At 40.8% G+C, this 14,200-nt stretch overlaps 1 protein-coding gene across 1 annotated transcript in view; it reads left to right on the plus strand.

The window, feature by feature from the left end:
• The window catches only part of LOC127209829 (ankyrin repeat domain-containing protein 36C-like), a 162,712-nt gene that overhangs the window by 22,695 nt on the left and 125,817 nt on the right, over positions 1-14,200 (plus strand). Inside the window, exons 9-12 of the mRNA XM_051169471.1 lie at positions 4,409-4,502; positions 9,070-9,098; positions 9,194-9,266; positions 11,676-11,734. Of these exons, the coding sequence (XP_051025428.1) occupies positions 4,409-4,502; positions 9,070-9,098; positions 9,194-9,266; positions 11,676-11,734 (255 nt within the window). The remainder of the gene's footprint in view (positions 1-4,408; positions 4,503-9,069; positions 9,099-9,193; positions 9,267-11,675; positions 11,735-14,200) is intronic.

Genomic DNA, 14,200 nt, shown 5'->3' on the forward strand with positions numbered 1-14,200 from the left:
TGAGTTCACCCAGAAGCAAAAAGAGACAAACGGTATATACTCACTTATATTAAAACACTAGTCCAAGGGATACGTACCATGAAAAACTTTACTTACCAAGAAAGTGAGTCAGAGGAGAGGACATCCTATTGAGACTTTAGGCGAGAGTAGCATGGAAGAATAAGGAATTAGTAGGACCCACAGGGTCCTGGAAACCTATAAGAAGAACTTTATGATGGGCAGATCTGGATCCTGGGGTCCTCCTCAAACTAAGGCACCAGCCAAGGAGAATATAGGCATTAAACTTCGAACCCCTACCAAGACCTAGCCAACGATCATGATATTCTCCACCGTTGAGTGGAGAGTGAGATCTCACTCTCACACGAACTCTGGTGCCCCTTTTCTGACCATGTCCCCTGGATGGGGAGGCCTGGCTGCACTCAGAGGAAGGATAGCAAGTTACCAAGAAGAGACTCGATATTCTAAGAGCATATATAGGGGGAGGAGGTCTCCCTCAATCACAGACATAGGGGAGGGGAGAAGGGGGGAAGTGGGAGGGAGGAAAGAATGGGAGGAAACAGGGGAAGGGCTAACAATCGAGATTTAATATGAATAAAATAATAAAATGAAAAAAAAAATACTAGAGAGAAAAAAAGTTTAAAACAAACAAACAAACAAACAAAAAAACCCACAGGCCACAGTCACAATCTGAACAAAGCAAAACCAAACTCTAACAGCATAAAGAACTCAATGTCTAATCATCTGGGTTTCCCACTCTGCCTTGTGCAGCACAGTTTGTTTTCTAGACCCTTCCTGCTCCACTCCACCACCGCTGCTGTTCTTGGCGATCATCTCACGGTACTTGCATCTCCAAAACTGGTGGGATGTCTTGCTTAAGCTGGGCTGCACCAACAGCCTCTCCTGGGCTCCCTTCAAGGATTCCAACCCTACCACAGAGTGCCAAGCCTCAACTGCTCTCCATGGCCCTCTCATGCCTTCAAAATTAGTATGATGTAGGTGATTCTTACACTACCAAGTTCAGCTGCCCGCAGGAGGTACAGCCTTGGCCACTTCTGGAACACAGCTTCTATGTGTTGACCCTGAGGAAACTTCTAAGAAGACCTCACCTCAGTGATGCTGGTTTCTTCTTCAGTTCCAGCTGACCAGCATCTAATATCCCATCACAACAAAGGTTTTACTTTAGTGGTTCTGGTCTCTTGTTAGTCACAGCCTGTTCCTCAGCCCCAGCTGATCAGATATCACAGATTCTTCACACAAAAGGCCTGGTAGAGCCTTTGCTCCCCTCTGAAACTTCACAAGCCAAATCTTCACCATCTGCACTGTTCTCAACGTTCTTATCTTTGGAGCACCTCAACACACAATGGTTTTTATAGCTCAAAGTTCCAAAATCCTTCCACAATCCTACCCTAAACAACATGGTCGGGTCTGTCCCAGCAAGACTCCACTATTCTGGAATCAGCCTGTCTTAGTTAGGGTTACTAATTGCTGTGAGGAAACACCAGGACCAAAAGCACGTTGGGGAGGAAACAGTTTATTTATCTCACTCACAGTTCCATATACTAGTTCATCATTGAAAGCAGCGAGGACAGGAACTCACACAGGTTAGGAATCTGGAGACCGGAACTGATGTAGAGTCTACGGAAGGGTGCTACTTCCGGGTTTGCTTCTCATGTCTTGCTCAGCCTGCTTTCTTTTAGAACCCAGGCCCCACCCACAATTGGCTTGCTCCTTTCCCACCAAGCACTAGATGAGAACATGCCCTACAAGCGTGCCTACAGCCTGATCTTATGGCGACATTTCCTCAATTGAGGTTTACTCCCCTGATGACTCTAGCCCGTGTCAGTTTGACATAAAACTAGCCAGGGCAATTGTTGTTAGGGATGATGCTGGTTTAGCATGTTAATGAGTGTAAAGTCTCCTCCAATGACCATGCCTTCATTACCCTGAGCTAGGTTTTTAGTACCAGGCATGGCATTTTGCTTGTTGAGTGGGTCTCACATCCAATTAAAGAGCTGTTTGTTGCCATCAAGTCATGTGTGCCACTACTGTACTCTTGGGGTTATCATGCCAAGCTGACCATTGATGTGGTCTATCAGTATCTTAGCTGGGTAGGACTCTTGGTTGTCTCCCTCCTTTGGAAACTTGCATGGCCCCTTCTGGTACCTTGAAAGCTAGTCTTCAGAGAGGGGGCTTTCATTTCAGTTCCAGGTCTGGTCCCTGCTTTTGAAATGGATGGTGTTTTTAGGTTTCCTACGTGTTGGGGTGTGCAAGGGCAATAGAATTAGGCTATATGCTTTGGGAGTCTTTTGGAAAGTCCGGGCCAACAACTCACAAGAGGGCTTCTCATGTCTGGCATTGGGGTTTTATTAGTTGGTCTTTGGATCTTGAAGCTGCCAGTCCAGATGAGACAGACTTAAAGTTGTCATTGAAAGGGGTCCTATGCTTTCTTGGCTCATTTTATTTCCTGGATATTTTAGGTTTTTTTTGAGGCTAGTGTGAAAGTGTCCATTATTTATTTCTCTGTATGTTTGTTGTTGTTGAAAAGCAATTAATCCATGCAAGTTGATTCATGATTTGCCACATTGCTGAATTTGTTTATCATTTCTGATAGAAATTTTGGAATCTCTAAATGAATAACATTGTGTTACCTGCAACTAGACACAGTTTGACTTACTTACCTATTTGTATTCCTTTAATCTCCTTCTCTTGCCTTATTTGCTCCAGCTAGTGCTTTGAACACAGTATTGAAAAAGAGTTAAGTTAGCGGTCTGTCTTGTCTCTGATGTCAGTGGGATTGCTTTAAGCTTTTCTCCGTTTAGAGCGCTGGGGACTGTGGGTTTCTTATATATAGCTTTTATTATGTTAGGGTTTGTTCTCTATAGCTCTACATTTACTATGATGAGGGTGTGTTCTATTTTACCAAAGGATTTTCCTGTATCTACTGAGATGACCTTGGGATTTTTTTCTTTAAGTCTATTTATGTGCCTTATTTCACTTATTGATTTATGTATGTTGAACTATCACTGCATTTCAGGAATAAAGCCAACTTGGTCATGGTGGATAATATTTTTTGAAATATGTCTATATTGTGTTTACAAATATTTTGTTGAACATTTTTGTATCATGTTCATTGGGGATATTGTTTGTAATTTTACTTTAAATTTTTTTTTCTTTATCTGGATTCATAAGAGGAGTTTAGAAATATCTTTTTTCTCTATTTTTTGAATTATTTGAGGATTGGTTGTAAATATTCTTTAAGCCTCTTCAGGCCTAGGGTACCTTCAGATGAAGTATTGGGTCTTCAGGTGATGGTGGCTGGGGTCAGAGGGCAGGTGGAGGGCATTGCTGCTTGTGAGACTCACACACTTTGCCAGGATGGGTCTTCAGATAGTCTGAATTTTTAAATATCTTGACCTTCAACATGTCTTTGTTATTAAGAATCCATCATGTGCTATGTCTACATTGTCTGTTGCAGATGAGGGGTTGCGCTATTGTTTTACAATAGAAAAACAAACAGCAAACACTTCTAAGCCATGGTCGGAGGTTTATACTAACAAAATGGCTTAGGAAGCCTCTGCCACATGACCCAGTTTCTAAAATCCTCTGTTTATGTACAAACTACTACACAAAGAAGTAGATTACCAAGCCAAATATCTTCTCATTTCATTTATTTATTACTGTTTGTGGTGTGTGTGTGTGTGTGTGTGTGTGTGTGTGTGTGTGTGCATGTGTGCAGATGTGCATGTGTGCAGATGTGCATGTGTGCAGATGTGCATGTGTGCAAATGTGCATGTGTGCAGATGTGCATGTGTGCAGATGTGCATGTGTGCAGATGTGCATGTAATACAATGAGCATGTGGAAGTCAGAGGTCAGAGGTCAACTTTGAGGAGTCAGTCATTTCTTTCCACTGTGTGTGGGTGTTCTGGCTCAGACTCAGGTGTTAGCCTTCTTAACAAATGCCTTTGCTTGCTGAGCCATCTCACAGGCCTAACACTGAAATAATTTCAGCCATGTGAAATGTTGAAATGTCTACTGCTTTAATATACCAACCATTTTATAAGACTCTTTTTACTTAACGCATACTTAAAAAATGCCCTTTTCCTTTTGATGTGGAATCTAAGAGTTAGGTGGCATAATGGTAGCTCCTCTTTGAAAATATGCACATGAGTAAACACCATGCCTATGAACAATTTCCTTGTGAATTTTCAAGTCAAGTTCCCAGAGTTAGTAGCCATATAAAATTTGCCACATAAAGCCACAGGGATAGGCTTGCTTGAAAGAGGCATGCGTAAGGTCTGGCACCGAAGCTCTGAGGCTTTAAACACATTGCTTAAAAAAAAACCCTCCATATATCTTAAAGCGTTTAAAAGAAATTTTATACAACTAGTTTTATGTTACTTTTAACAGAATATCTCGGAGAGTGTGTCTCCTACCTACGCTGGCCATTCATTGGTGGCTGCAGACAAAACATTTGAAAGCAGAGGAAAAGAAACAGTGGAAGGTATGCCCTCTACTTGGTAAAAGTGTTGTTTTGTAGAATGAACATTGGTAATCTAATAACCAAACGTAATTTCCTTTTAGTGGACAGTAATGAAAGAGAGACGTGAAGGGCCGATGAGTTGTGAGTCATCTCACCTTTCTGAAGCATGTTAAACTGAGGAAGTCACTTTAAAGGCACTAAGTTAGGATGATCATTTGAAGATATGCTTATAATCATGAGCCACAGGTACCTAAGGAGGGGGAATGAGTACAGGGCGTGAAGGATAGAGAGGCAGGAAGACAGGGAGTAAATGAAGGAAAAAGGATCACATGTGTAATTGGACAGGAGGAAAAGAAAGCAGTTCTTTAGGGGAAAAGGACAGGGCAGCAGAAACGTGAGAAAAATCTTTAAAGTGGGTTTTCTAGTAACAGAAGGAGTAGAAAGACTCCCCCCCACTCTGTGTCTTTTTCCTCACTGTTGGAAAGACATCAATGATCGGGTATCTGACCATTAGAAGGTAAGTCTGATAATACACGGGTGAATATAAAACTATGTGAGCAGTCACGTATATGGAATACAGTGTCGTGTGAAATGTTGCTGCTTTACTAGACCGTATATTACATAGGACAAAGCTAGACATGGAAGGAAGGGAAGCGAGGACCCAGTTACAGGAAGTTCAGCAAACCATTGGCAGGCATGACTGGGAGGAACTACAGGCTGGATTAAAAGATAAAAGCTAGGGATGGAGAGATGGCTCAGTGGGTAAGAGCACTACGTGCTCTTCCAAAGGTCCTGAGTTCAATTCCCAGCAACCACATGGTGGTTCACAAACATCTGTAATGTGATGTGATGCCCTCTTCTGGCCTATGGGTGTGCATGCAGGCAGAACATTGTATACACAATAATAAATAAATCTTAAAAAAAAAAAAAAAAGATACAGGCTAAACTAAAGGACAGTGGAAGATGGCTTCCTAGAAGCCAGTGGTTCTCATACTTTGTATAAACACGGAGACGCTGTTCAGCTTAGGCAAGGTGGTTCAAGGTGTCCCCTTCAGAGACTCTGCATTTGCAGTAAGTTCTCAGTTACCATGCATCAGCCATCTGCTTAGTGGCAGTATCATATCACAGTGATGCAATAAAATTAAGACAAAGAATGCATTTACTTTTGTTTCAAGTCATGTTTATAGGCAGCATAAGAGAAACAAAGACAGGAAAAGGCAGAAATCGCAATCCCCAAACGATTTTGTTAAATAGGAAGTTTGTGGTAAGCATAGTGAACAGTAGGAAGTATGAAGATCAGAAATTACTTTTGTTATGGAGAGGGAGGCCTTGGGGATGAAGCTCAGCCAGCAGAGGTCTTGCCTGGTGTGCAGGAGGCCTGTGTCCCCAGCATCTCATAAATGAGGTGGGGCCTCTCTGAGAACAAAGATGAAGGCAGGGGAATCAGAAGTTCAAGGTCATTATGTGCTACAAGGGGAGGTCAAGGCCAGCCTTGGATACAGGAAACCCCAGCTCAAAACAAGCAAAGGGGTGGGGGTGGGGCGAAAAGTAAAGAGCATCTTTAGGCAGAAAGAATGAGAATTATTCTGGGAAATTATGAGTTAATCAGGGAACATAGTTCAGATGACTTCATATATGTGCATTCAAACCAAAGATAACAAAACAAAACAAAACACCCCAAAAATCCAAAGATGAGGTCATTGCTGCTTCTGCGAAAAGTGGTGGGTTGAAGGAATGCTAAAATTTAGTACACTGCAGTCACTTATTCACCTCTCCAATAATTACTAGACACTGAAGATGTATGTTGAATGGATAACAGTTATAAATAACAATCAATAATTGAATAAAGAAGACTATGCTATTCAAAACTTAAAATCGTTTTTATTTTGCTTATATTTATTTGAAAGGATTTATTATATTACTTATTTATGTGTATGTACATATCTGTGTGAGTGAAAGTACCAGTGGAGTTAAGAATAGGGCGTTGAATTCCTAGCAGTTGGAGTCATACATGGTTGTAAGATACCATGTGGATGCTGGGAACTGAACTCAGGTCCCCTGCAAGACCAACCAGTGCTTTTTAAAATTATTTATTTATTTGTTTTTTAAAAAAATTCTCATTTCCCTCTCCCTCTCCCTCCCCCCTTTCTCTCTCATCTGTTTAGTTATTTTGTCACTTGACTGTCTGATCCCAGCCCTCTCCCTCCTTCCTCCCAGTCCCACCCTCTGCTTCCTCTCCCTACTCCCTGTTCCCCCATCCTTCCTCTCAGAGAAGGGGAGGTCTCCAAGGGGGACCATTGTTAGAGAACTCACATGTTGACCACACTGCACATCTGCACCTATGTAACAGATGTGCAGTTACTACTCTTAACCATGGAGCCATCTCTTTAGTTCCTAAAATTATCTATTTATTTATTTATTTATTTATTTATTTTTTCTGTGTAGCCCTGGCTGCTCTAGACTCATTTTGTAGACCAGGCTGACCTCGAACTCGCAGAGATCCTCCTGCTTCTGTCTCCCGAGTGCTGGGATTAAGGGCGTGCGCCACCACGCCCAGTCACTAAAATTATTTTTAATTCTAGAGATTCAATAATTTATTTAATCACAACACTTTCAGATTATATCTTTATTTTGTTCATATTTGTTCCTCATCAAAAATCTCTCATCCTGCCCTATCCCGTTCTCCTGGGCTCTTGTCTGAGAATAAGGACATCTCTACTCTCATGTCATTTATACATATGTAAGTCTAGATGCTATACAGGAGATAAAATGTGTGATATTTGCCTTTCTGAAAGTGTCTTATTTAATGTACACTACCTTTCCTTCAAACGGTAACAAACCCTGCCGCACAATTCTAATCTGGGAAATGATAAACACTACAGTTTCGTGTGTGTCATACCAAAATTGGTATTTTTTAAAAATTAATTTTGCACAGATTTTATTTTTAAATTTCTGCTCATGTCTGTGTATCTATGTGAATGTCTGCCATGTGTATGAGGGTGCCAGCAAGAGTCAGAAGATGGCATTGGATCACCTAATGTGGGTGATGGGACCTGTGCTTGGGTCCTCTGGAAGACTAGGAAGTGCTTTTAACCGCTGAGCCATCTCTTCAATGTCATGAGTACGTTTTTCAGTTATGTTGCTGTCAAGACCTGTACAAATCTCCTAATATTCAAACCGTAGAGTAGTAACTGGAAAGCTAGACTCCCTGTGCTTCACCCAGTATTTGGCTATGCACCTCAGCATCTGTTTCGAGGCACTGCTGAGTGGGGACTCTTAGAAACAACTGCTAGGCTCCTGTCTGCGAGCATAGCTGAGTATCAGTAATAGTGTCGGGTTGGTTCTGTCCCATGGAGTGTGTTCTGGATTGGGCCAGGCATTGGTTGGACAGTCCCTCAGCCTCTGCTCTATCTTTATCCCTACATATCTTGTAGGCAGGGTTAATTTTGAGTCAAAGGGTTTTTTTTTTTTTTTTTTTTTTTTTTTTTTTTGTGCGTGGGTTGGTGTTCCCCTCCCTCTACTAGGAGACTTGTCTAGTTAGAGGGTGTCCTCTTTAGTCTCTATGACCTCTGCTACTGGGAATCTCTGCTAGAGTCACTCTCATATCCCTCCAGAGAGCCTACCCTGACTCAGGTCTCCAGCTTGTCACAGAGATGCGCCCTCCCACGGTTTCTCTTTTCTCTGCAGACCTTCTGTCCTCCCACCCCTACTCTCCCCAGGTCTGATCTCCACCCTCATATCTCTCTGTTTTTCCTCTCCTACCTTGTTCCCTCTCTTCAAACACTACATCTGTCTATTCTAGTTCTCCTTTCGAGTGAGATTTAAGCATCTTCCCTTGGATCTTCCTTGTTACTTATCTTCTTTGGGTCTGTGCATTACAGTGTGTTTATCCTGTACTATATGGCTAAAATCCACTTATACGTGAGTACATAGCATATGTGTTTTTCCGGGCCTGGGTTACCTCACTCAGGATGGTCTTTTCTAGTTCCATCTATCTGCCTGTAAATTTCATGATTTCCTAGTTTTTAGTAGCTGAGTAGTATTAAAGTGGGGAGAAGGAGAAAAGGGCCTGGATGAGAAAGGAGCTTCACAAGAAGACCAACGGAGTCAACTGACCAGGGCCCAGAGGGGCTTGCTGAGACTGAGGCACCAATGAAGGGCCTTGCATGGACTGGACCTAGCCTCCTACAAAATGTAGCTAATGGGTAGTTCAGGCTTCATGTGGGTCCTCTATTGAGGGGAGAGGGGGCTCTCTCTGGCATGGACTGTCTTGCCAGCTTTTAGATTACTTCCCTCTGGTGGGATTGCCTTGCCAGGCCACAGGCAAAGAGGACATGTTCAGTCCTGATGTGATTTGATGACCTGAGGTAGATGGGTAGAGGGGCTCCCCTTTTCTGAGGAATAGGAGAGAGGGAAGGAGGGTGGGACTGGGAGGTAGGGAGGGATGGGCTACTACCAGCATGTAAAGTAAATAAAAAAAATAATTGGAATGCTAAGAATGAGAATTTAATTCCATCCTAACTGTTTATGAACATGTGACTGCTGTTGTATTGACATAGAAATGTTTGTATTTTCCTTTGCTTTTTAGCACTGGTTGAGAAAGATCTGTCTTTAAAGGTAATAAGCTTTTTATTTTATCATGAATTATTAAATATGTATTCTGTGATGTATATTTGTAACATTTAAATACTCTGCTTTTAAAACTTATTTAGTCTTCCTCTGAAGTAAGAGAAGCTGTCGCAGATGAAGCAGTAGAGAGGACAGAGCTGCTGTCACCCTTTCCAGGTACACTTTGTAAAGGGAATCATTTTGGGCAGAAATAAAGTATTTGAAAAGCTTGCAGACTTGGCCATCCTAATTCTGTTTTTCTGCCAAGTTGATTCGTCACAAATCATGAGTGTTATGTTAGCACCCATGCTTTTGAAAAGAGATTTTTATCTTTTAAATCTTTTCAAGTTCAACAAGGTACCTGCACTTTTGCATTTCAGTGTCCCAAACTTCCAATGTGGGATCCCTGTCATAGGGATCTTCCAAGAATGCTTACAATTCTCATGAGACTTCTCCACATTAAAAAAAGTAATGCTGTTTGGAGAACTGGTCACTATGTGCACACCTGCAATCTAGATACTTGAGAGGCTTAGACTAGATACTCACTTCGCTTAGGAAGTTAATGTGTGCACATTGTAGCACATTGTTTCCTAAAAAATCAAGAAAAGCAATTTCATTTCTTCTAGGGCATCCAGTCAGCTTGCTGCCTATATCTAATGCGTGTTCTGTTTTTTTTCTCTATCAGTTGAGTCAATATTATTAACTAGTCAGATGTCCTATCTATCTGTAATTAACTGCAGATCAGTAATTACAATGTTATGTTATTGACTTTATGTGTTGCCAAATCTCCTTATAAAAGTGCCCTGGTTTCACTTACTGTTATTCTTTATTCCCTCCCCTTGCCCAGAAAATCCTGTATCTGCTCCAACCTTACCTCATAATTGTCAAATCACCCACCAATTCTCAAAAAATCCATCCGTAATATTTTATTTCCATTCTGCAAAACATCATGCCATTTCCTATCAGGGCACAAAAATAATTATTGTGTAAAATCAAGAAAAACTGATGGTGCAAGGATGATGTAAATGGTTCAGAGCTTTAGTGCGGGGGTAAAAGGGAGGGGCATGGAAAGTGATTTACAGTTACTCAAAAAGTTACTGATCATTTCTAGTTCAATCAATTTGTCCACAAATTTCAGGAATTGCTTGTTTTTAATAGCTGAGTAGTATTCCATAGTGTAAATGTACCACAGTTTCTTTATCCATTCTTCTACTGAGGGACACTTAGGCTGTTTCCATGTTCTGGCTATTATGAACAAGGCTGCTATGAATATGGTTGAGCAAATGTTCTTGTTGTGTGCTGGAGCTTCTTCTGGGTATATTCCAAGGAGTGAGGTAGCTGGGTCTTGAGGAAGCCTAACTAGAAATGATCATAATGAGTGAGTTAACCCAGAGGCAGAAAGTGTCAAATGGTATATACTCACTTATATCTGCACACTACCCCAAGGGGCATGTCCCATGAAAGTCTTTGCTTACCAGGAAAGTGGGACAGAGGGGAAGACTTCCTATTGGGACTCTAGATGAGAGAAGCAAGGGAGAATGGGGAAATAGAAGGATCCAGAGGGCCCTAGAAACCTACAAGTAGAATATTAAGATGGGCAGATCTGGGCCCAGGGGTCCTGCTCAAACTATGGCACCAGCCAAGGACAATATGTGCAGTAAACTTTGAACTCCTATCCAGATCTAGCCAATGGACAGGACATTCTCCACAGTTGACTGAAGAGTGGGGACTGACTTTCACACGAACTCTGATGCCCCATATTTGACCACGTCCCTTGGATGGGGAGGCCTGGTGGCACTCAAAGGAAGGATAACAGGCTACCAAGAAGAGACTTGATACCCTATGAGCATATACAGGGGAATGAGGTCCCTCTCAGTCACAGTCATAGGCGAGGGGGGAGTAAGGGGAAAATGGGAGGGAGGGAAGAATGGGAGAATACAATGGATGAGATAACAATTGAGAGGTATTATGAATAAATTAATAAAATATATTAAAAATAAATAAAACCATCAAAAAGCAAAGTTACTGATGAACTGAAGAAGACAAAGAAAAACTATAACCAGGAGAGTCTTCATGCATTAGTCTGAGCTTTGGAAGGAGAAATTTGTTGGGTAATGTGTAAAAACATTTTCACATGTCAGAAACCATGTGATCACAGACAAAAAGTATGACTTAGCTGTTCTTTTGTGATCAAAATGATTAGCAGATTGTTTAAAATGTAACATCAGGATAAAATGTAGCATTATAAGGTAGAAATTAATGCACATGGTGACTTTGTTACTAGGGCACTTGAAATTTCTTTCTGGAAGCTGAATTCATTTAGATTCTTTGGAAAAGAAGACGAATTTATGTGCAAATTTTAGGATGTTCCTATGTGTTGAACATGGTGCCCTCTGCTGCTTATGTTTGAGTGAATGATTGACAGTTTAGATTACTAGACATTTTTAGCTCCCTCTATACTTAATCAGAAAGTAACAATATAATGCTATTTTAGGTAATTTATCCACTCCTATTATTATACAGAATATTGATTTATATTAATTCTAGGTAACTTAATCAAATAATTTTATTTGCTTACAGAACCAGAGTTAGAATTGATGTCTGTAGAAGATGTGTCTGATGAAAGTGAAGACGTTCAGCCATTGGTGTGAATTATTCAACTTTAACTATCTTCTTTGCTTAGTAGTACAGCGTGAGCCACATGAAGCCATATTTTAGATTACTTGATAGAGTGAATAAGTCATAACTCAATTCTTAATATTTGAAACATTTTTACTTTGTTATAAAATGTAATATAATGAGTTCCAGAACATCCAGGGCTATACAGACAAACCATCAAAATAAAAACAAAAACAACAAATCCCCAAACTTTAGAATATTCTTAAGCTCCATGATAATTTATAGCCAAACTTGAGAAAAAATATTTGGTGTTTGAAAATTTTATAAAATGTGTTTTGATCATATTCTTCACCTCTCACCCAACTCCTTTCAGATCTATCCCAATTCCCTACCCACCCAACTTTGTGTATCCTCCTTTTCTTTTTTAATTATATATTTATTACATTCAATAGAGAAGGAAGAAAAATGAAGGTAGGTGCATAAATAGCTTGGAGCAGCTGTGTAGACAAAGATAGGCGGGTAGAGGAAGGATAGCAGGTTACCAAGAAGAGACTTGATACCTTATGAGCATATAAAGGGGGAGGAAGTCCCCCTCAGGTGCAGTCATAGGGGAAGGGAGTAAGGGGAAAATGGGAGGGAGGGAGGAATGGGAGGATACAAGGGATGGGATAACCATTGAGATGTAACAAGAATAAATTAATAAAAGAAAAGATAGGTGGGTATATGTTATAAAGCAACTTATGTTTATGCCACTGTATAAATGAGATTTTTCTAGTCACTAATAAAACCACTATCCCACTGCGTCCATGTGTGCACTGACATTGTTTGGAAGCAAGAGTTTTAAATTATGCTAAGTTAGAAAACCACACATTAAAATTTGTTTTACACAGATTCACATCAATGTTGATTATTATGTTTTTGAATTTTTTTTCTGAAAAAAAAAATGCAGTCCCATCTTCTGTGTGTATAGAGCCAGAGAAAAGAGTTTGAGATTCTTCTTCTAAAGCCAGCCAAATAAGTCTGGTTACCTCTCTGTTGTCAGTGCCTATAGAAAAGCAAGAGAAGTCTCATTACTTTGACCCACTTATCTTCAAATTCTCTGTGCAGTACAACACTTACCGCCAGTACTTAGGAATTAGCGCATCTTCATTTTAGATAACAGCAGTTACCATTGAGTTACCATTGAGGCATCTGTCATCTGTACGTTTTCTAGACCCCCCCAAGGAATCATCTTTACCTGAGATTTCACATCACTTATTGTATACTCTAATTCTTCCTTAACTCAGGGTTCATGTGGGTCCCCTAGTAAGGGGAGCAGAGGCTGTCTCTGACATGGACTCTGTTGTCTGCTTTTTGATCACTCCCCCCTGCCAAGACTGCCTTACTAGGCCACAGGGGAGGAGGACACACTCAGCCCTGATATGACTTGATGAGCTGGGGTGGGTAGGATTGGAGGCTCCCCTTTTCTGAAGAATAGGGGAGGGGGGATGGAGAAAGATGGAGGAAGGTTAGGATTAGGAGGAGAGGAACTAGGGGGCTACAACCAGGATATAAAGTAAATAAATAAGTAAATTAATAAAAAGGAAAAAAACCCATCAAATAAAATGTGCTACCCAAATATTCTTGGATGTGTAGTCATCCACTGGAGTGCGGTAGACCTTCAGGAGCTATAAACAGAGAAACAGTGTGGGATTCTCTGCCCAACTTTGCTTTCTGTGCTGAGATTGGTCTGTCTTGGGCTTGTATAGTCAAGTGGGTGCCACGAGTTCATAGGAGCAGCTTCCCTCATGGTGCTCAGAAGACACTGTTTCCTTGTGGTCACCCACTACTTCTGTGATAACTCCTGAACTTTAAAAGGAGGGGTATGGTATATAATACTTTCTTTAGAGATGAGCATTCTGCAGTCTCTGCAGTTTGGTCTGTTGTGAATCTGTGTTAATTACTATACACCACAAATAGGAGCTTCTTGGATGAGGTTTAAGGGATGCATTGATCTGAAACAGGAAGTCATTTGAAGTCAATTTAATTACTATGTCCATTTAGCAGCACATTAATAGTGGACTCTCCCTACGGCCTGTGGTTTGTCTACCCATGGGTTCTTCACCTGACAATACTTATAGGTATGGGTTTAATGTTGTGGAGAAGGACTTAAATTCAAGCAGAAACTGTTTGGTTACTTTCTTAATGCTTGTGCCATGATTGTATTAAGTCTTGTCAGGCCAGCCATTATTGTAGCTTTCAGGGTTATCAGTTGTGTAATCGATGAGGTTTTATTTTCTCCACAAGCATGCATAGCACCTTCCACAGAGATGGAAACTAGCCAGTACGGATAAAGCTTCTGGCTCAGTATCAGTTTTATTTCTCTGCTCCGTAACTCAAGTATATGGGGTTTTTAGTACCAGGGCCTTTTTCTCAAGTTCTGGAAGGTAATAAAGATCATACTGGTATTGTTTGGCATTTATGGGGAGGCACTGGCCAAAAAATTAAAAAGA

The sequence above is a fragment of the Acomys russatus genome, chromosome 27 (genome assembly GCF_903995435.1).
Source record: "Acomys russatus chromosome 27, mAcoRus1.1, whole genome shotgun sequence".
Taxonomy (NCBI): domain Eukaryota; kingdom Metazoa; phylum Chordata; class Mammalia; order Rodentia; family Muridae; genus Acomys; species Acomys russatus.